Here is a 24,253-nt window from a genome sequence, read left to right as displayed (position 1 = left end):
CGTTTTACAGTACCAGCAAAGTCTATGCGATTCAGAAATCTCATGCACACAGATTGTTTTTTTTTGTAATTTCTTTCAGTGTTTTTCGCCCCTTGAAATGAATGGGTGGTGAAAAAAGGCTGAAAAAAATGCATCAACAAAGTTTTTTGTGCCAGAACCTGATTCTATAGAATAGGACTTTTTTTCAACTAAACTAAACTTTATCAGCATGCACAGGAAAGACAAATCTAGCATGCCAGAACCGTCGCAAAACACGCACAAAGAAACGCAAGATAAAACAAGGAAACGTGCTTTTTTTTCCCTGAAGCTTCTTTCCTGCCAAGAGATCATGTTTTGCTCCAGAAAAAAAAAAACACTGAAAAAAACGCCCAGTGTGATCTTACCCCTAAGGTTAGGGAAAATTGTGAACTGAATAATAAAAGGATACTTCAATGCTCTCCAAGGTCCTGAATTATCAAGGCTAGAAATCAGAAGCAAAGTGAATTCATCGTACCGCAGAAATTACTTACACAAAACTAATATTAACCCTTTTATTCTACATGATCTGTTATGTCATGTAGGGGGTACAGGTGTATGGAGCTGGGCAAGTGCAGGCTGTGTTATACAGCTGGCATCTGCCTCTAACAACAATGGTCACACTCAGACAGATGGCTTTACGTGGCACAATATTGCCTAAACATCTGTTCAGGTGTCCACTAGGGCCTTTACGACAAGCAGGATACCAATGGATTGCCATGGCAGACGGTAATTTGTCCTATATATAGAAATATTTAAGTATTGCAAAATGTATGACGAGAGGTGAAAAGACTGGAGGTCCAAGTCACTTATTAAGACTGAAAAGATGATAAATGAAAAAAATGAATGCATTTTTTTAAAAATATTTACAAATAAAAAAAAAAAAAAATCCAATTACCTCCTTAAATATAAGGAATTAAAAAAATTGATCGGTCCATAAAAGTTTGAACTATGGAAATATAAAATTCTTTAACCCAATCAGTAAAGACTGTAAAGAAATACAAAATCAAAACTCTAAAGTTGCCACCACAAAGAAAAACAATAAAATCTGATCGAAATATACTCCAAAATGATACCATTAAAAAATAAAGCTTCTCACCCGGAATACAAACCTTCATCATAGAATCATTGGTAGAAAAATAAAATAGTTATGGATGGTCAAAAATTGAAATGGTGACACACACCATTTTTTTTTTTTACAAAGCTCAGAATGTTTTTAAACCACTAAAATAGTAAATACAGAGAATATAAGTTTGATATAGCTGTAATCATAGTAATCTAATCATGCTGCCAAGTCGTTAGGTTATTTCTACCACACAGTGAATGCTGTAAAAACAAAAATAAAAACCAAGGCAGAAATGCATATTTTTCACGATTTCACATCGCTTGGAATTTTTGTCCCAGTTTTCAGTACATTATATGGTAAAACAAGTGGCTTTGTTGATGAAAAATAAAAAAAGTTATGTTATGGATCTGTAAAGATAGAAGTAAAAATAATAGTGTAAAAAGGAAAAATTAGCCACGAGAGGAACAGGTTAAACGGAACACATTTGTCTTCATTGTGCCTTTTTCAGTGAATCCTGCCAGTGTATAGCCGTGACTTTTTATGTTTTGTGACAAACTTACCCAACATTTCATAAATTTGTCCAATGTGTTGCAGAAGTGAGAAGGTGTGGTGATTTTGGTATAAATTTGAGGCCTCCATTCATAACCGGCATTTAAAAAAAATGACACGGCTTATAAATATATCTAAATCCCAATTATTATGCTCCCTTAATTAAAAAAAAATAGGGAAAGTGGCACAAGCTTTACTCACCAAGTCCTTTGCATTCAGTGACACATCATCCCACCAGGGGGAGACAAAGTCATAATCACAGTTGAGGATTCTCTTGAACATGTACTGGTCTCCACGCTCATCGTAAAATGGTTCAAAGCCGCAGAGTCTAGAAGAGGAGAGATCAGTGAGATCATTTATCATTCCTGCGCGGTAGTTTATCTGGTACTTGTGTATGCCCCAATATTTTGTTCTAAACATCAACCTTTTCCAGAAAACTGGCAACCATTAGGCCCATCTGGCAGCATGGCTGGCCTTCCCATAAACTCCTTCTACTTTAGAGTAGCCTAACTGTGTCAGACGTTAGGAAGGAGGCTAGAGTGTGTGACAGACTTTCTAACCTGCCTTCAATTCTGTGTTCAGTGTTCTACGTGTTCAGTTGATTTCTGTTCTTGATCCATAACATAGATGACATGTTGTATTAATCCTGGACGTATATGTGAGTTACATTCACGTACTAGTTGCATTTATAATGTAATTAGTGTCGCCATTATTTTGTGGCATAATATTCTGTGATTATCATTGTAAGACATGACAAAATGTTAAAGAAAACAAACCAATTTTGACATCAATATTAATTATTATTTTTGTAAAATAAGCAGTCTACTTAATGGGGTGTTCTGGAGTTATTAAATTGCTTTAATTAGCATGAAAATATGCAAATTTGCAAAGTGACTTGTTTTTGCTATCTGCTGTCATTTTCCTGCAATGAGAGATTTTATCTTCTGTACTGTACAGCTGGTCTCTATGGAGATCGGCCACTAGACCTGACTAGATCCTGTCCAACAGTGCACAGTAAATACATTCCAGGAGAGGAGTTAACTCCTAACATACCAGACACCTCTTTCAAACTCACTGGTTCCTATACAGCAGTTAGCTGATCAATTACCCCCTCCCTCTCAACTGTTGACAGGGCTCTTATCAGTACTGTATAATCACAATACTCTCCTTTCCACACTCAGTTTTCTCCCCTCTCAGCATCAAGCCTATCTGTCCCAAAGGAGCCCTGTTCTTGCTTTATTGCTCTGTTATTCAGATATCTATAATATAACGGTGGGAGCGTCACTCTGTCCGAAGCCTTTATAGACTGCGCAAGCGCGACGCACCGCGCCTGCGCAGTCTGGACAAGGGTGACGCAGCCGAACTTACTTATCCCCCCCTAATATACTGGCCATGGGGGCTCCACACACCCGTGTATCCCCCATAATATAGCGGCCATGGGGGCTCCATGCGCTGCAGCTCCAGTCAGGGTAGATGTAGAGCCCAGCGGAGCTCCAGGACCTTCGATGATGTCGCCAGCATGTGACCAGTGATGCGAGTGGGCGGAGTCAGCCCTCGCTGTGCTGGCTGCAGGGGTGCTGTATCTATTATAGCCAGCACCGCACTCAGGCAGTAAGTACAGCCACACTCACGCAGTACAGCCACACTCGCCCGCACTCACACAGTACAGCCACACTCACACAGTACAGCTACACTCAGCCAAACTCACACAGTACAGCCACACTCACACAGTACAGCCACACTCACACAGTACAGCCACACTCACACAGTACAGCCACACTCACGCAGTACAGCCACACTCGCAGTACAGCCGCACTCAGGCAGCACAGCCGCACTCAGGCAGCAGGCAGCACAGCCGCACTCGGGCAGCACAGCCGGAGAGAGAAAGATGGGAGCAACATATGGCAGAATGGAAACAGGAATAGGCAAAATGGGTGCAGCACATTACAACAGAATGGGGGCACAGGATGGGAGCCGAACATGTCAGAATGGTTGCGCAGGATGGGAGCACCACATGACAAAATGGTGACGCAGGATTGGAACAGCACATGACAGAATGGTTGCGCACGATGGGAGCACCACATGACAGGATGGGGGCAGGATGGAGCAGCACATGACAAGACGGGGCGCAGGATGGGAGCACATGACAGGATGGGGACGCAGGATGGATCAGCACATGACAGGATGGGGATGCAGGTTGGAACAGCACATGACAGGATGGGGGTGCAGGGTGGAGCAGCACATGACAGGATGGGGACGCAGGGTGGAGCAGCACATGACAGGATGGGGGCGCAGGGTGGAGCAGCACATGACAGGATGGGGACGCAGGGTGGAGCAGCACATGACACGATGGGGACGCAGGATGGAGCAGCACATGACAGGATGGGGGAGCAAGATGGGAGCAGCACATACCAGGATGGAGACCATATACCAATATAAATGCTCGCCACCCAGGCGTAGAACGAGTTCAATAGCTAGTGTAAATATAGTGCTAACAGTGGAGACTCCAGAACAAACCACTGATGGCTGAATGTGTTATAGCAGACCTTGTGCTGAGCTTTACAGTTCTACTAATACTATAGCTCTGCTACTACCCAGAACCAGGAAGAGAAAAAGACTTAAGTTGTGAGTTGCTGAAGAGACATCTCTGAGAATAACCCTTTAACTCCCATCACTTTTTTGTTATCATTGTGTTGTATTGTATTTGGTATATTAAACCAATAAAATATACCGCTAAGCTTAATCTTTCACATTAATCAGTGTCCAATAGAAATGAGCAATTAAATTTGTGCTGCCCTGGTCCAGCATAATAAAGGATAGTGGGCTGGGCCGGCGTCAGCACCCGGCGTACCCGGGCAAATGCCGGGGCCCTGGCGAGACAGGGGGGGCCCATTCAGAGCCAGCGTTAGGGGCAAGCAGCTGCCTGGGGCTCCCGCTCCCCCAGGGGCCCTCAGCTAGCGGCACATCACGCAGCCGCTATGGGGCCACTGTGAGGCAGGGCGGCCTGCCTGTCGCCAGTGCTGTTATGGACCTGGTGGTTAGGAGCACCCGGCACGACCGGATAGTTAAACTCACACAGGACAAGCTCTGGGATGTGGGAGCTCTGCTGACCGCAGGCCCTAATCTTATCACAATAACTAGAAATAGCCGTGGAGCGTTCCTGACACTCCCTAGACGCCTCTTCACAGCCTAAGAGCTAGCTAGCCCTAGAGATAGAAAATAAAGCCTAACTTGCCTCAGAGAAATTCCCCAAAGGAAAAGGCAGCCCCCACATATATTGACTGTGAGTAAAGATGAAAGTCACAAACGCAGAAATGAAACAGGTTTCAGCAAAGGGAGGCCAGACTTACTAAACAGACAGAGGATAGGAAAGGTATCTTTGCGGTCAGCACAAAAAAACTACAAAAGACCACGCAGAGTGTGCAAAAAGACCTCCGCACCGACTAACGGTGCGGAGATGCCACTCTGCATCCCAGAGCTTCCAGCTAGCAAGACAAAATCATGATCACCAGCTGGACAAGGAAACAATGAACAAATAATAACTATCAGGAACTTAGCTTCTGCTGGAGAAGACAGGTCACCAGAAAGATCCAAGAGCGAACTGAACCAATGCAGGAACATTGAGAGCTGGCATGGAGTAACGATCTGAGTGGAGTTAAATAGAGCAGCCAACCACGTCACCTGTGTAAGGAACCTCAGAAGCAGCAGCTTCACTCACAGCCACCAGAGGGAGTCCATGGACAGAACTCGCCGAAGTACCATTCACGACCACAGGAGGGAGTTCGACAACAGAATTCACAACAGTACCCCCCCCCTTGAGGAGGGGTCACCAAACCCTCACCAGAGCCCCCAGGCCGATCAGGATGAGCCAAATGAAAGGCACAAACTAGATCGGCAGCATGAACATCAGAGGCAAAAACCCAGGAATTATCTTCCTGACCATAACCCTTCCACTTGACCAGGTACTGGAGTTTCCGTCTCGAAACACGAGAATCCAAAATCTTCTCCACCACATACTCCAACTCCCCCTCGACCAACACCGGGGCAGGAGGATCAACGGAGGGAACCATAGGCGCCACGTATCTCCGCAACAACGACCTATGGAACACATTATGGATGGCAAAAGAAGCTGGAAGGTCCAAACGAAATGACACAGGATTAAGAACTTCAGAAATCTTATACGGACCAATGAAACGAGGCTTAAACTTAGGAGAGGAAACCTTCATAGGAACATGACGAGATGACAACCAAACCAAATCCCCAACACGAAGTCGGGGATCAACACAGCGCTGGCGGTTAGTGAAACGTCGAGCCTTCTCCTGGGACAATGTCAAATTGTCCACCACATGAGTCCAAATCTGCTGCAACCTGTCCACCACCGTATCCACACCAGGACAGTCCGAAGGCTCAATCTGCCCTGAAGAGAAACGAGGATGGAAACCAGAATTACAGAAAAAAGGAGAAACTAAAGTAGCCGAGCTGGCCCGATTATTAAGGGCGAACTCAGCCAAAAGCAAGAAGGACACCCAATCATCCTGATCAGCAGAAACAAAGCATCTCAGATATGTTTCCAAAGTCTGATTAGTTCGTTCGGTTTGGCCATTAGTCTGAGGATGGAAAGCCGAAGAAAAAGACAAATCAATGCCCATCTTAGCACAAAAGGACCGCCAAAACCTCGAAACAAACTGGGAACCTCTGTCCGAGACGATGTTCTCTGGAATGCCATGCAAACGAACCACATGCTGGAAAAACAATGGCACCAAATCAGAGGAGGTAGGCAATTTAGACAAGGGTACCAAATGGACCATCTTAGAGAAGCAATCACAAACCACCCAAATGACCGACATCCTTTGAGAAACAGGGAGATCAGAAATAAAATCCATGGAAATATGCGTCCAGGGCCTCTTCGGGATCGGCAAGGGCAAAAGCAACCCACTGGCACGAGAACAGCAGGGCTTAGCCCGAGCACAAGTCCCACAGGACTGCACAAAAGAACGCCCATCCCGTGACAAAGAAGGCCACCAAAAGGATCTAGCCACCAAATCTCTGGTACCAAAGATTCCAGGATGACCAGCCAACACCGAACAATGAACCTCAGAGATAACTCTACTAGTCCATCTATCAGGGACAAACAGTTTCTCCGTAGGACAACGGTCAGGTCTATCAGCCTGAAACTTCTGCAGCACGCGCCGCAAATCAAGGGAGATGGCAGACAAAATTACCCCCTCTTTAAGAATACCCGCCGGCTCCGGAACACCCGGAGAGTCAGGCACAAAACTCCTTGACAGGGCATCAGCCTTCACATTCTTAGATCCCGGAAGGTATGAAACCACAAAATCAAAACGGGAGAAAAAGAGCGACCATCGAGCCTGTCTAGGATTCAACCGTTTGGCAGACTCGAGATAAGTCAAATTCTTGTGATCCGTCAAGACCACCACGCAATGTTTAGCTCCTTCAAGCCAATGTCGCCACTCCTCAAATGCCCACTTCATGGCCAACAACTCTCGATTGCCAACATCATAATTGCGCTCAGCAGGCGAGAATTTTCTAGAAAAGAAGATAGATTAGCGAAATTAGGATTATTTAGTCTAGAAAAAAGACGACTGAGGGGCGATCTAATAACCATGTATAAGTATATAAGGGGACAATACAAATATCTCGCTGAAGATCTGTTTATACCAAGGAAGGTGACGGGCACAAGGGGGCATTCTTTGCGTCTGGAGGAGAGAAGGTTTTTCCACCAACATAGAAGAGGATTCTTTACTGTTAGGGCAGTGAGAATCTGGAATTGCTTGCCTGAGGAGGTGGTGATGGCGAACTCAGTCGAGGGGTTCAAGAGAGGCCTGGATGTCTTCCTGGAGCAGAACAATATTGTATCATACAATTATTAGGTTCTGTAGAAGGACGTAGATCTGGGGATTTATTATGATGGAATATAGGCTGAACTGGATGGACAAATGTCTTTTTTCGGCCTTACTAACTATGTTACTATGTTACTATGTTACTATGGTTTCATCACCGAGCCATCAGAACTTCTTTGCGACAAAACAGCCCCTGCTCCAATCTCAGAAGCATCAACCTCGACCTGAAACGGGAGCGAAACATCTGGCTGGCACAACACAGGGGCAGAAGAAAAACGACGCTTCAACTCCTGAAAATCCTCTACAGCCGCAGAGGACCAATTGACCACATCAGCACCTTTCTTGGTCAAATCAGTCAACGGTTTAGCAATACTAGAAAAATTAGCGATGAAGCGACGGTAAAAATTTGCAAAGCCCAGGAACTTCTGCAGGCTCTTCACAGATGTCGGCTGAGTCCAATCATAAATGGCCTGAACTTTAACAGGGTCCATCTCGATAGTAGAAGGGGAAAAAATGAAACCCAAAAATGAAACCTTCTGAACTCCAAAGAGACACTTTGACCCCTTCACAAACAAGGAATTCGCACGAAGGACCTGGAACACCATTCTGACCTGCTTCACATGACACTCCCAATCATCCGAAAAGACCAAAATGACATCCAAATATACAATCATGAATCTATCCAGGTACTCTCGGAAGATGTCATGCATAAAGGACTGAAACACAGATGGAGCATTAGAAAGCCCGAATGGCACAACCAGGTACTCAAAATGGCCCTCGGGCGTATTAAATGCTGTTTTCCATTCATCGCCCTGTTTAATTCGCACAAGATTATACGCCCCTCGAAAATCTATCTTAGTGAACCAACTAGCCCCCTTAATCCAAGCAAACAAATCAGACAGCAGCGGCAAAGGATACTGAAATTTGACTGTGATCTTATTAAGAAGGCGGTAATCAATACAAGGTCTCAAAGAGCCATCCTTCTTGGCCACAAAAACGAACCCTGCTCCCAATGGTGACGACGACGGGCGAATATGACCCTTCTCCAAGGATTCCTTTATATAACTCCGCATAGCGGCGTGCTCTGGCACAGATAAATTAAACAGACGGCCCTTAGGAAACTTACTACCAGGAATCAAATTAATAGCACAATCGCAATCCCTATGAGGAGGTAGGGCACCAGATTTGGGCTCTTCAAATACATCCCGGTAATCTGATAAAAACTCAGGGACTTCAGAAGGAGTGGAAGGCGAAATTGACAACAATGGAACATCACCATGTACCCCCTGACAACCTCAGCCGGACACAGACATAGATTTCCAATCCAACACTGGATTATGGACCTGTAGCCATGGCAACCCCAAAAACGACCACATCATGCAGATTATGCAACACCAAAAAGCGAATATCCTCCTGATGTGCAGGAGCCATGCACATGGTCAATTGAGTCCAGTACTGAGGCTTATTCTTGGCCAAAGGCGTAGCATCAATTCCTCTCAATGGAATAGGATACTGCAAGGGCTCCTAGAAAAAACTACAGCGCCTGGCAAACTCCAAGTCCATCAAATTCAGGGCAGCGCCTGAATCCACAAATGCCATAACAGAATAGGACGACAGAGAGCAAATCAGAGTAACGGACAAAAGAAATTTAGACTGTACCGTACCAATGGTGGCAGACCTAGAGAACCGCTTAGTGCGATTAGGACAATCGGAGATAGCATGAGTGGATTCACCACAGTAAAAACACAGCCCATTCCGACGTCTGTGTTCTTGCCGTTCAGCTCTGGTCAAAGTCCTATCACACTGCATAGGCTCAGGCCTATGCTCAGAGAATACCGCCAGATGGTGCACAGCTTTGCGCTCACGCAAGCGCCGATCGATCTGAATGGCCAAGGACATAGACTCATTCAGACCAGCAGGCGTGGGAAATCCCACCATGACATCCTTAAGGGCTTCAGAAAGACCCTTTCTGAAAATTGTCGCCAGGGCACACTCATTCCACTGAGTAAGCACTGACCACTTTCTAAACTTCTGACAGTACACCTCCGCTTCATCCTGACCCTGACACAAAGCCAGCAAGATTTTCTCTGCCTGATCCACTGAATTTGGTTCATCATAAAGCAATCCAAGCGCCAGAAAAAACGCATCAACATCACGCAATGCAGGACCTCCTGGCGCAAGGGAAAATGCCCAGTCTTGAGGGTCACCACGCAACAAAGAAATAATGATTTTTACTTGTTGAACGGGGTCACCAGAGGAGCGGGGATTCAAAGCTAGAAACAGTTTACAATTATTTTTGAAATTCAAGAACTTAGATCTATCCCCAGAAAATAAATCAGGAATAGGAATTCTAGGCTCTAACATAGGATTCTGAACCACAAAATCTTGAATGTTTTGTACCCTTGCAGTGAGATGATCCACACAAGAGGACAGACCTTGAATGTCCATATCTACACCTGTGTCCTGAACCACCCAAAGGTTTAAAGGAAAAGAAAGACAAAACACAGTGCAAAGAAAAAAAAATGGTCTCAGAACTTCTCTTATCCCTCTATTGAGATGCATTAATACTTTGGGCCAGCTGTACTGTTATGGACCTGGTGGTTAGGAGCACCCGGCACGACCTGATAGTTAAACTCACACAGGACAAGCTCTGGGATGTGGGAGCTCTGCTGACCGCAGGCCCTAATCCTATCACAACAACTAGAAATAGCCGTGGAGCGTTCCTGACACTCCCTAGACGCCTCTTCACAGCCTAAGAGCTAGCTAGCCCTAGAGATAGAAAATAAAGCCTACCTTGCCTCAGAGAAATTCCCCAAAGGAAAAGGCAGCCCCCCACATATATTGACTGTGAGTAAAGATGAAAGTCACAAACGCAGAAATGAAACAGGTTTCAGCAAAGGGAGGCCAGACTTACTAAACAGACAGAGGATAGGAAAGGTATCTTTGTGGTCAGCACAAAAAACTACAAAAGACCACGCAGAGTGTGCAAAAAGACCTCCGCACCGACTAACGGTGCGGAGATGCCACTCTGCATCCCAGAGCTTCCAGCTAGCAAGACAAAATCATGATCACCAGCTGGATAAGGAAACAATGAACAAATAATAACTATGAGGAACTTAGCTTCTGCTGGAGAAGACAGGTCACCAGAAAGATCCAAGAGCGAACTGAACCAATGCAGGAACATTGACAGCTGGCATGGAGTAACGATCTGAGTGGAGTTAAATAGAGCAGCCAACCAAAGGATAAAGCACGTTACCTGTGTAAGGAACCTCAGAAGCAGCAGCTTCACTCACAGCCACCAGAGGGAGTCCATGGACAGAACTCGCTGAAGTACCATTCACGACCACAGGAGGGAGTTCGACAACAGAATTCAGAACACAGTGCCAACTCCCCCGCCGCCGCATTGAACTATACTGGCATCTGCCAGTAAAGTTCAAAGTAAATGATGGAGGAGAGAGCGTCACCTGATGCTCCCTCTCCCATCATTCCCCACTCTGCCTCTGACACTGCCACTCCGGGTGCGCGATGATGTCGTCGCGCACTCGCTGTGTGTCAGGCAGTGCAGCGGCAGCCGCCGAGACCGGAGCATGGAGCAGCGCGGGCACGTTGAGAGGTGAGGAGTGTTTTTTTTTTGTAACTATAACAGTGAGTACTGGACTATGGGGCCATTCTTGGGGGAGGGGGGCTGTGCTGTATACTACATGTCTGTGCTATTTACTACATGGCTGTGTTATATTCTACGTGGGCTGTGCTATATACTATATGGGCTGTTATATGCTACGTGGGCTGTGCTATATACTACATGGCTGTTCTACATACTACGTGGGCCTTGTTATATACTATGTGGCTGTGCTATATACTATATGGGCTGTTATATGCTGCGTGGGCTGTGTTATATACTACATGGCTGTTCTATATACTACATAGGCCATGTTATATACTATGTGGCTGTGATATATACTATGTGGGCTGTTATATGCTGCGTGGGCTGTGCTATATACTACATGGCTGTTCTATATACTATGTGGGCTGTGTTATATACTATGTGGCTGTGCTATATACTATATGGGTTGTTATATGCTGTGTGGGCTGTGCTATATACTACATGGCTGTTCTATATACTATGTGGGCCGTGTTATATGCAACGTGGGCTGTTATATGCTACGTGGGCTATGGTATATATCACATGGCTGTTCTATATACTAGGTGGGCCGTGTTATATACTACGTGGGCTGTGTTATATAATATGTGGCTGTGCTATATACTATATGGGCTGTTATATGCTACGTGGGCTGTGCCATATACTATGTGGCTGTGTTATATGCTACATGGCTGTGTTATATGCTACATGGCTGTGTTATATGCTACATGGCTGTGTTATATACTATGTGGGCTGTGTTATATACTACATGGCTGTGTTATATGTGACCATGAATCGTGGTATGTGTTAAAGGGGGGGCCCACTGAGACTCTTTCGCCCGGGGCCCTCAAAAACCTGGAGCCGGTCCTGATAGTGGGGTACGGTTCTTCCTCCCTCTTACCCTTTCGATGTGGATCATTTATCTTGCTAATGTTTCTCCCAATATCTGTTTAAAAAAAAAAAACCTCCACATTTATTCAGGTTTACTCTTCATATTTAATCAATACTAAGACTAGTGAGTTATGGATATATGAATTTTTAGAATGAGCTTTTCTTAATCTCTGTGTTTACATCAATATCTTACAGGTTTCCATAAAATGTGGGTGTTCCCTGGGATTTGTTCATGGTTTCTCTCACGGACAGACAGAACTGTGCAAAAATTCAGAGATTTTTAACAAGAGAAAATACAAAACATTTGAAGAGTATCAGCCAGAGCCATCAGTTCCTGAAGTGAGCTGAGATCATTACTGCGTACCTTGTGATTTTCCCCCCATTATTAAGCCTCACACTTGTACATATATAATTGAAGGGATGCATACGTGAAATTCAGTAGGGAATTTGGATTTAGTTATTTTACTCACTCATATAGTGTCATTAATTCCACAAAATCATCATCACTGTCCCCATTGTGGCTCACAATCTAAATTCCCCATCGGTATGTGGTGGCTCAATGGTTAGCAGTTTTTTTGGGTGGATACTTAGGTTCAAATTCCACCAATGACAACATCTGCAAAGAGTTTGTATGTTCTCCCAAGTTTCCGTGGGTTTCCTCCGGGTTCTCTGGTTTCCTCCCACACTCCAAAGACATACTGATAATCAATATACTGTAGATTGTAAGCTCCAATGATGTCTGTAAAGCACTGTGGCTTAATGGCGCTATACAGGGTCAGTCTGGGACTTAAATTCAGCCCTGGCATTTGGGGGCACACAGGTTCACTTGCTGCTAAGTGAATGCGATATATGCTTGGCAATTCTTGTGGATCGCTCAAGATATATATAACATTTACAGAATACAAACTGTTGTGAAGCCAGAAAAACACTATGTGAAATCTAAAGGGAACCTGTCAGTTCAGGTAACTCTATTTACCTTCAGATATAGGGTTAATGTGGAGGCTGATAGCATTATGAAGGTGCTCAGCCACTGTACTGAAAGTGTGGCACCTGGAAAAAATTGTTTTCCTCCCAGGAGCCTCTGGCTTTCAGTCATTAAGGAGTGCCTAGAGCGATTACAGTCACCACAGCAGTGAGAGCAGCAGCTGTAAGCATGGCCCCCGGCTGTCAGTCAAGGAACGAATGCAGCAAGCAGGGACCAGCCCCACCCACGAAAGTGACTGCTCTCCCCATTCGCTCCTTACAATGTGCACTAAAAGTGCGCTCTTTCCGGCTCGTCACTTCTAACTAGAGCCGGCAAGGTTGTGCACTGTTACTCAGCACTGAAAAGAATATTGCCAGTGACAAGATCCTACTGAGCATACATTGGAATTGACAACTGACACATACCCAGTAGAGCAGGGACTAGCCCAGTCTCTGAAATCTATGTCATTGATGATGCCATTGGTGGACACAAACAGAAAAGGGCCCCTGTGCAAGAACAATATTCAGGCCCTTGGCAGTCCAATAGCTCATCATAATGCACAGGAGAGTGAACGTGAGGGTGTCCTCTCCTCACTCCCCGCACCCTCATGTTAACCTGCCGCTTCCAAGCGAATGTCTGTAACCGGAGTATGGTAAAAAAAAGACATTGATTCTACTGCAAACTGGGTGAGTGCCACATCTCTATTTCTTTATTGCCAATGGACACTCTCTTGGAAGTTTTATGTTGTGCACCTTTTCCAAGTGGCAATTAGCAACCGTGTTTCATATGTCCATAAGGATTGAATCCCGTATATTTTTTGATGCGGTTTAACTCCTGGTGCCATTCATTTCTTTCTCTTATTACAACTGACATCCGACTGGACTTGTCCAAAAGCGAGGAGAGATTTCATTTTAGACTGGACAACCTCTTTAAGATAACTGGCGGCGTTGGCGTCATGGCTTCCTCCCTCATTTATGTACTGAATGCAGATAGGAAGAAGCGGAGGTCAGGTCACCACTATAGTTAATCCCTGTGCAGTGCAGGAATTTAAATAGAACAAATGGGGCATCAGGGGCAAGGTTTGTATGTGCTTCCCTGTAGTGAAAGAGGGGCTCGCAGCTGGCATGGGCCCATCTGCCATTTGCCAGAATTGTCAGATGGCCTGTCAGACCCTGGCGCTATATAAGGAAATCATAATATATACAGACAGACCATAGAAACTTCTTACAGATGTTGTCTTTGGTGGGATTTAAACCCAGGATCCTAGCGCTGCAAAGCAGCGTGCTAACCACCGAGCCACCATGTTAACCACTGAGCTAGCATGCTAACCACTGAGCCACCATGTAATCCATTATGCCAATTAGTGATTTTGCTTGCTAAGGAGATACATCAGAAGACAATATGTTAATATTTTCTTCTAATGCTAATGAATACATGTAAATGTATATGGGTATGGGCTGAGCTGACAAGTGATAGGAAGCCAAGCATTATTCTGCTTTTTATGCACAGCCAGTGAACATCCTTAGCAGTCTCACTGTCAGAGAGGCACACGTGTGCAATGTGTGAAGAACGAGCATGAGAGGTGATGTGTGACACATGTGAAGTCATAAGGAATCTGTGAAAAGTGCACCTCTGGAAATAAAGAGATGATAATTTCATCTCTGTCTGTTCTCTTACAACCTGGCAGAAATATCATTGGAGAGCAGCTTCCTTTATAACTTGACTGCTTCTATTTAAAAAGAGATCACAAGTGAAGCATGAAGCTGGGTCATGTAAATTATCCCTTATCTTCCTACCTTGTCATTTCTAATACACTTCAATCTTCCCTTCTCATCTCCCCGATATAGTGCCAGTCTGATACCCACATGCATATTTATAATGTTAACACCCTGTTATGGACACTCCGCATTACAGCTCGGGAAGAGACCTGGACTATTCAGGGATGAATCGTGGCTGTCAGTGCTGGGCTATGGTTTATAATATAAATGCCCCCATCACCACCATCCACTGAAATGTTAAAGTCAGCAAAAAATATAAGTTAGTGAATAATCTTTTGTACATTTCTATGAAAAAATATTATAAATTTATGTTTATATAAAATATAATTATATGTTTATTATATATAATAAAGTTATATGAGAGGTATTGGCAACAACCAACATTGCAGCTAAAAAGGTGTTAGTTACTCAGCTTTCCAAGCATCCTAAGTAGCAAATTCTAGTCATGCAGCACACTCTAAGTGCAAGCTCACATGGGACTAAAAACAGAAAATGTAATAATATATTGCATTTATTATATTCCTACGTGGGCCAGAAACATCAGCTTATGTTGTCATATTCACACTGCAGGTGGTGCTAGTGATGGAGGAGGAGACATTGGCATCTGAAAGGTGGAATACGCATGTTACTGGGACTACTGATACCACAAAGACAAGGAGAATTGACATGTGTGTGTGCTGTCCAGCAACACTGCAAGTTCAATCAACTGTGACCTGTGCGGCAGCACCACACCCGATTTAAGCTCCCAGCGGTTTATTGGGAATTCTTATTGTTTCTGGTTTCCTATACTGTCGGTGTGCTTTTGATATTCTATCACTAATACTGGCCCGGTTTGGGACCTCGACTTTCTCTTACCTCCTGGCCTTGATCCTGGCTTGTCTGACTGAGTTTTTGACTGACCTCTTGGTTTCTGATCCCAGCTTCGCTGATTCACCTGATTCTGTCAATGGTTCTGTATCTGGAGTTACTAATCTGGCTAGTTTGACTACTCTTACCTCAGGCTCATTCCTCCGGCCTGCAGCAACTCTGTGGAAGTAACCCAGGAGACCCTGCCGCTAGTCTAAATCCCTGTATGGAGAGGTCAAAAAGTAAAGGGTTCTGCTAGCACAAAGTCTGTCTGAGGTTACCTTTTTGAGCAGATCACCTCAGACAGACATTACAGTGTTATTAGCCCTGTTTCTGTGCTAGCTATAGTTGTTGCTAGTGTGCAATATCCTGCAGTGAACTAGCCTTGCGCAGGCGTGTACTATAGAGGACAGAGAATGAACTTCAATCCAATATTGCAGCCAGCGGGTAAGGAAAGGGTGAATCAAACACCTGAAAACCCCGCCCCTATGACTGAAGATTGTTCCCTCCAAATTCTGGTGACAGAGTCCCTTTAACTTTCAAATTTTGTCATTGAAAGTAAACATTCTTGTAAACATCTGGAGGCTGAAAACCTGCACTTATCTAATCCTGCTTACGCAACAAATGCTGTGGTTGGATAATTTTTAGACACTTTAATGCACTGTGAGCTAAACACAGCAGTAGAACAGCTTTTACTCTGCGCAAACAGCAGTCCTGCCTTCTGTCCCATACACAATCCCACCTTAAGCCTCAGATGGAAGGCCACAACATACACTGTACCATTCTATAGGTGCACACTGGACCTAGAGAGCCATGGAAAAAAATATACATTTTGTTGTAGTGGCCCTATCTTTACAGCAGAAAAAAAAGATATGTTGACACATTTCACCCGTTGAAGCGTCCTTTATTTGAATGGAGCCTTATGGATACATTTAACGAATACATTTTTCCAGGCATATACACTTGCAGGGGTTTTCTCACCAAATACACTAATGTCCTATTCACAGGATGGGGAAAAAAATGTATGACCACTGAGGGTATGGCTATTAGGACTTCCACAATCCCAAGAACATGGGTTTCAAAATCATCTATGTAAATGGAGAGGTGGTGCTGAAACGCATGTGCTCCACCAGCTTGACCACATAGGGTAATTGGGATGTCTGCTCTTGAAAATGATGTTGGTTCTAGTTAATCAAACACTTATTACTTGATCTTTGGATAAATGATAAATCCATTCATAGAGAAACCCCTAGTAATAAACAGCTCTCACCATGCACACAGCATTTATCCTGAAATTATTCCTACATTCCAGGCTAATTGCTGCCTACATTAATATTTTTCTGAATATTTGTGTATCCATGTACAGTATATTGTTGTCTGTTGACTTCTTCCTCTTTTCTATTCAAATTCATTAAGCATATAAGTTATATTTTTTTCATTACCAGTAGACTTGATTTTGTCAGTTTGATTTCTATTGTATATCCTACACTTTATTTGAAAGGGTTTAGTAATCTTCTCCACCTCTATTATTTTTAGAGGATTTGGGGATTTTTTGAAAAATTGCTTGCCAATAGATTCTATTTTACAACATTTGTACTTGTGGACATTAATTAGGTTGTCCATGAAAACAAGTGGGATAAGTAATAACTCATTGATCGGTGGAGGTGCAACCATTGTAGCCTGCACCAATCGGCAGAATGGAAAACTTTTATCCCTGCTAGAAAGGACTGGCAGTGCAGATGTTGAACCGTTGCTTTATTCATTCTCTATGGGGCTGCCAGAGGGAGCCAAGCGCAGAACTCAGCAGCAATATGGGGAAATAACTAAGGCTACGTTCACATTAGCGTTTTGCGGGGCTGCGTCGGGGGCAGCCGCGGCGACGCATGCGCCATGCACCCCTATATTTAACATGGGGGGGCGCATGGACATGCGTTGTCTTGCGTTTTGTGACGCATGCGTTTTTTTGGCGCAACAGAAAACGCTGCATGATGCAGTTTTTTTCTGCACCAAAAATCATGAAAAAATGAACGCATGCGTCACAAAAATCTGAGTTTTGCATGCGTTTTTGCATGCGTTGTGTCGCCGACGCAGCACCACAAAACGCTAATGTGAACATAGCCTAAGTGGTAGTCAATAAAAGTGCACAATTCTGCCGATCGATCGGTGTGGGGCACAGTGGATGGACTCCCATAAATCAATAAATTGTCACCTATCGCTTGCAAAGCTGTAAACTTGTTTTTACCAGTGAACCCTTTTAAGGAACCGTTTTTGTTATAAGTACTTACAGTATATAGGTGATGATACCCACTGACCACATGTCCACTTCAGGTCCATAGGCACAACCCCTGAGAATTTCTGGAGCTGTAAAAAAAAAAAAAAGAAAAAAAAATGTGAAAAACTAAATTTTTTGAAATATTTTATATCAGATTATTGTAATAAGAAATCCTATTCCAATGTGTTGGCATAAAGGAAGCTTCTATGTTAAAATACTTTACTGGTTAAATATGTAAGTAATGGAATATAATATTACATTGTCAAAAAATCTGCTTCCTCTCACTCAATAAGAAAAAAAACTTATTGAAAATGTGAACATAAAAAAGAAAACCCTTGAAGGTTTTATGAAAAAATTGTGAAAAGTCACATGTAGAATGCAGCAGTAGAAATTGGGTCATAGCTGGTATTGTAATACTCATTTAGGATACATGGTATGTAAAAAAATACATCAGTGCATTTAAGCTAAGAATGATACTAGGAAAGGTTTTTAACCCAAGACCTGTTTTACCTTCCTGACCAGGCTAAAATTTGCCAAACTAATTTGATAACCTAATGTGAAAATAACGCTGAAATGCTTCAATGGTTACTAGTGATTCTGATATAGTTTTTTCGTGACATATTGCACTTTATGATAGTGTTAAATTTGTGTTTAGTTACGAAAACAACCAAAAATTTGATGAAAATTTTGAAAAATTCTCAATTTTCAAACTTTGAATTTTTACACCGTTAAAGCAGATAGTCATACCCCTAAAATTTATTAACATTTTCCACGTGTCTACTTTACGTGAGCATAATTTTTGAGACATTTTTGGGGGGATAGAAATGAAGACGGTTTAAAGTTTAGCAGAAATGTAATTTTTCTAACAAAATGTACAAAAGCTATTTTATTAGGCACCACTTTACATTTGAAGTGACTTTTAGGGACCCACATGTTAGAAACGCCCAAAAGTGACCTAATTATGAAGAATGCACTCATCAAGGTATTCAAAACTACATATAAGAACCATGGATTAAAAGTGGAAGTAAAAAATAAATAAATATTTTCCAAAATAGTGTTGCTTTTGCCCCAAATTTTTCACTTTCACAAGGGAAATGGATCCACACTATCAGTTGTGAAATTTCTCTTGAGTACGATGATGGCACATATGTGGTCGGAAACTGCTGTTTGTGCACATGGCAGGGCTCTGAAGGGAAGGAGCGCTATTTGAATTTTGGAGCGCAATTTTGGCTGCAATAGATTATGAGCACCTTGTTGCATTTGAAGAGCACCTGATGTGCGAAACCAGCAGAAACGTAGAACAAGTGATCCCAGTTTGGAGATTCAAGCAACTTGAACTTCACAGAATTGTATAACATTGGGACGTGAAAATGAAAAATTACATTGTTTGCTAAAAAAATTGCTTAAATAGTGTTACAGTTTTATAAATCAGGTTGTTCAGGACACATCAGTACCAAATATTTGTAATTTTTTTATTATTATTTTTGTTTGTTTTTACATAATAAAATGGGGAAAATAAGTATTTTATACACTGCTGACTTTGCAAGTTTTTCCACCTACAAAGAATGGAGAGGGCTGTAATTTTTATCATAGGTACACTTCTACTGTGAAAAATTTGTCAAAATCTAACAAAAGTTTCAGAAAATCACATTGCATGTTTTTTACATAATTAATTTGCATTTTATTGCTTGAAATAAGTATTTGATCACCAACTAGCAAGAATTCAGTCTCTCACAGACCTGTTAGTTTTTCTTTAATAAGTCCTCCTACTCTGCACTCATTAATTACATCCTGTATTAATTGCACTTGTTTGAACTCGCTACCAATTTAAAAGACACATGTCCACACACTCAATTAATCACACTCCAACCTCTCCACAGGGCTCCTTCCCTGTCCCTAATGCTAGGGGCGCCTTAGCTTGCCCTGCTCACCAGATTACTTCTGATGGTGAAGACGCCAGGCCCACGTACCTTGCTTTAACTACTGAATGAACTTAGATATATAATGACTGCTGAAGGAGGAGCCGGTGACCAGACTGCCAGTCCATCATCACCTCCATTAGAAAAGAAGCTTTCCCATGCTCCATCAGCCATCATTGCATTATATATCTAACGAGAGAGGACGGTATTATTATTATCTATTTATATAGCACCATTAATTCCATGTATGTAATAAAAAACAGGGCTATATATAATCCCATAGAATGTAAGTCCGCAAGGACAGGGTCCTCTCCCCTCTGTACCAGTCTGTCACTGTAAACCTGTTTACTGTAAATGATATTTATAACCCTGTATGTAACCCCTTTCTCATGTACAGCACCATGGAATTAATGGTGCTATATAAATAATAATAATCCAATATGTAAGGGACATGCTGTACATAGCAAGAGAAGGCACTGTATAAAGGACAGCAATATACATAATAAAGGAGACTATGTAATATATATACATGTATGTGTGTGTAGATATATATATATATATATATATATATATATATATATATACACAATACAGACCAAAAGTTTGGATGCACCTTCTCATCTAAAGATTTTTCTGTATTTTCATGACTATGAAAATTGTACATTCACACTGAAGGCATCATAGTTTTGATACATTAACAGATAGTTAAAATTTGATAGTGTTTTTGATACTTAACAAAAAAGTGTGAAACAACTGAAAATATGTCTTATATTCTAGGTTCTTCAAAGTAGCCACTTTTTGCTTTGATGACTGCTTTGCACACTCTTGGCATTCTCTTGATAAGCTTCAAGAGGTAGTCACTGAGAATGGTTTTCACTTCACAGGAGGTGTGCCCTGTCAGGTTTAATAAGTGGGATTTCTTGCCTTATAAATGGGGTTGGGACCATCAGTTGTGTTGTGCAGAAGTCTGGTGGATACACAGTTGATAGTCCTACTGAATAGACTGTTAGAATGTGTATTATGGCAAGAAAAAAGCAGCTAAGTAAAGAAAAACGAGTGGCCATCATTACTTTATGAAATTAAGGTCAGTCAGTACGAAAAATTGGGAAAACTTTGAAAGTTTCCACAAGTGCAGTGGCAAAAACCATCAAGCGCTACAAAGAAACTGGCTCACATGAGGACCGCCCCAGGAAAGGAAGACCAAGAGTCACCTCTGCTTCTGAGGATAAGTTTATCCGAGTCACCAGCCTCAGAAATCACAGGTTAACAGCAGCTCAGATTAGAGACCAGGTCAATGCCACACAGAGTTCTAGCAGCAGACACATCTCTACAACAACTGTTAAGAGGATACTTTGTGCAGCAGGCCTTCATGGTAAAATAGCTGCTAGGAAACCACTGCTAAGGACAGGCAACAAGCAGAAGAGACTTGTTTGGGCTAAAGAACACAAGGAATGGATATTAGACCAGTGGAAATCTGTGCTTTGGTCTGATGAGTCCAAATTTGAGATCTTTGGTTCCAACCACCATGTCTTTGTGTGATGCAGAAAAGGTGAATGGTGTTATGATCAGGTGGCCTTGGAGCAGCATGAAATGACCTTCGCTGGAGCAGTGGTAACTTTACTGACCGCAACCCCTGATCCTATCACTGCAACTAGAAGTAGCCGTGGGGTGTGCCTAACCAGACCTAGACACCTCGACACAGCCTAAGGACTAAATATCCCTTGAGATGGAAATAGGAAAACTTTCTTGCCTCAGAGTAGACCCCCAAAGGATAGGTAGCCCCCCACAAATAATGACTGTGAGTAGGAGAGGAAAAGACACACGCAGACAGAAAACAGGGATAAGCAAAGGAGGCCACTTCTACCTAGATAGGAAAGGATAGTACAGGATACTATGCGGTCAGCATAAAACACTACAAAATATCCACAGCAGAAAAATACAAAAACTCCACCACCTAACTAAAGATGTGGAGAGTATATCTGCGACTCCAGCGAGTCCAACTAGACTGAGAAAAACATCAGGCACAGTCTAGCAGGAACAAAATAGAAACAAGATAAGCACAGAAAATAAACACACAGCAGTGTGTCTAAAAAAATGAAGAAAACACTTATCTTAGCTGAATTGGCAGCAAGCAGGAGGGGCCAGGCAGAGGACCAACACTTCCAAAGGAACATTGACTACTGGCAAGGACTAATGAGTCCTGCACAGCTAAATACCCCAGTCTGAATTGCAATTAGCAGAAACACCTGTCCAAGACTGCTGCTCAGGAATAACTGCATTACCATCAACAACCACCGGAGGGAGCCCAAGAGCAGAATTCACAACAGAATGGATGGACTCTACATGCCTGGTTCCCACCGTGAAGCATGGAGGAGGAGGTGTGATGGTGTGGGGGTGCTTTGCTGGTGACACTGTTGGGGATTTATTCAAAATTGAAGGCATAGTGAACCAGCATGGCTACCACAGCATCTTGCAGTGGCATGCTATTCCATCCGGTTTGCGTTTAGTTGGACCATCATTTATTTTTCAACAGGACAATGACCCCAAACACACCTCCAGGCTGTGTAAGGGCTATTTGACCAAGAAGGAGAGTGATGGGGTGCTGCGCCGGATGACCTGGAATCCACAGTCACCTGACCTGAACCCAATCGGGATGGTTTGGGGTGTGCTGGACCACAGAGTGAAGGCAAAAGGGCCAACAAGTGCTAAGCATCTCTGGGAACTCCTTCAAGATTGTTGGAAGACCATTCCCGGTGACTACCTCTTGAAGCTCATCAAGAGAATGCCAAGAGTGTGCAAAGCAGTCATCAAAGCAAAGTGTGGCTACTTTGACGAACCTAGAATATAAGACATAATTTCAGTTGTTTCACACTTTTTTTTAAAGTATATAATTCCATATGTATTATTTCACAGTTTTGATGCCTTCAGTGTGAATGTACAATTTTCATAGTCATGAAAATACAGAAAAATCTTTAGATGAGAAGGTGTGTCCAAACTTTTGGTCTGTACTGTATATATATATATACTACGTGGGCTGTGCAATATACTACGTGGACATGCATATTCTAGAATACCCGATGCGTTAGAATCGGGCCACCATCTAGTATAATATAATATGTTAAAAGAGTCATTGGAACTTATCGTTTTATCTGCTTTATAGACACATCCAAATTTCAATCTCTTGACAATCAGATGTTCATATTTTTAGAGTCGGGCCACCATCTAGTATAATATAATATGTTAAAAGAGTCATTGGAACTTATCGTTTTATCTGCTTTATAGACACATCCAAATTTCAATCTCTTGACAATCAGATGTTCATATTTTTAGAGTCAGCTAGACAAAACCTTTGCTGTTCCTGATATTTTCAGTTTGGAAATGTAAAATTCTCCCCCATGCCCCTTGGCGTCAGACCAGGGGTAGACACTGACAGCTTGGGGCCCCTGTGCAACAACTGTGTCTGGGCCCCTTCCATTTATGGAGACAAAGCTACATATGTATATACCATACGGTATATATATACCATACGGTATATATATGTAGCTTTGTCTCCATAAATGGTGCCCAGCCACGTAGTATATTTCCCAGTCACGTAGTATATTGCCCAGTTATGTAGTATATTTCCCAGTCACGTAGTATATTGCGCAGCCACCTAGTATATTGCCCAGTTACGTAGTATATTGCCCAGTCACGTAGTATATCGCACAACGACGTAGTATACAGCACAGAGCCACGTAGTATATTGGCCAGTAACGTAGTATACAGCACAGAGCCACATAGTATATTGCCGAGTGATGAAGTATACAGCACAGAACCACGTAGTATATTGCACAGCGAAGTAGTATACAGCACAGAGTCACGTAGTATATTGGCCAGTCACATAGTATATTGCCCAGCTACGTAGTATATTGCCCAGCCAGGTTTGTCACAGGTGAAAAAATAAAAAATAAACATATACTCACCTTTCCGAAGGCCCCTTGTAGTCCACGGCAGCTTGCGGTCCCAGAGTTGGCATCAGAGCGCAGGACCTGTGATGACATCGCGGTCACATGACCGTGACGTCATGGCAGGTCTTTCTAGCGCAGGCGCGCAGGGCCTGTGATGACGTCGCGGTCACATGACCGTGACGTCATGGCAGGTCTTTCTACCGCAGGCGCGCAGGGCCTGTGATGACGTCGCGGTCACATGACCGTGACATCATGGCAGGTCCTTCTGCCATACCATCTTTGCCACCAGAAACTGCAGCGGAAGATGGCGGCCGGCGGGAGCGGCTCAGCAGACTACGGAGGGTGAGTGTAGAAGGTTTATTTTTTTAAAATTATTTTTAACATTACATTTTTCACTATTGATGCGCATAGGCAGCGTCAATAGTAAAAAGTTGGGGACACACAGGGTTAATAGCGGCGGTAACGGAGTGCGTTACCTGCGGCATAACGCGGTCCGTTACCGCCG

The 24,253-nt window shown here is 43.1% G+C and overlaps 1 protein-coding gene across 1 annotated transcript in view; it reads right to left on the bottom strand.

Annotated features, from left to right (window-relative positions):
• CAMK4 (calcium/calmodulin dependent protein kinase IV) overlaps nucleotides 1-24,253 on the bottom strand; it is a 317,938-nt gene that overhangs the window by 8,157 nt on the left and 285,528 nt on the right. The window contains exons 8-9 of the mRNA XM_069752704.1: nucleotides 17,896-17,971; nucleotides 1,832-1,958 (exon numbers count right to left, since the gene is read on the bottom strand). Coding sequence (XP_069608805.1) covers nucleotides 1,832-1,958; nucleotides 17,896-17,971 — 203 coding nt within the window. The remainder of the gene's footprint in view (nucleotides 1-1,831; nucleotides 1,959-17,895; nucleotides 17,972-24,253) is intronic.

The sequence above is a fragment of the Ranitomeya imitator genome, chromosome 1 (assembly GCF_032444005.1).
Source record: "Ranitomeya imitator isolate aRanImi1 chromosome 1, aRanImi1.pri, whole genome shotgun sequence".
NCBI classification, from domain to species: domain Eukaryota; kingdom Metazoa; phylum Chordata; class Amphibia; order Anura; family Dendrobatidae; genus Ranitomeya; species Ranitomeya imitator.
This window is presented reverse-complemented; position numbering and strand designations above follow the sequence as displayed.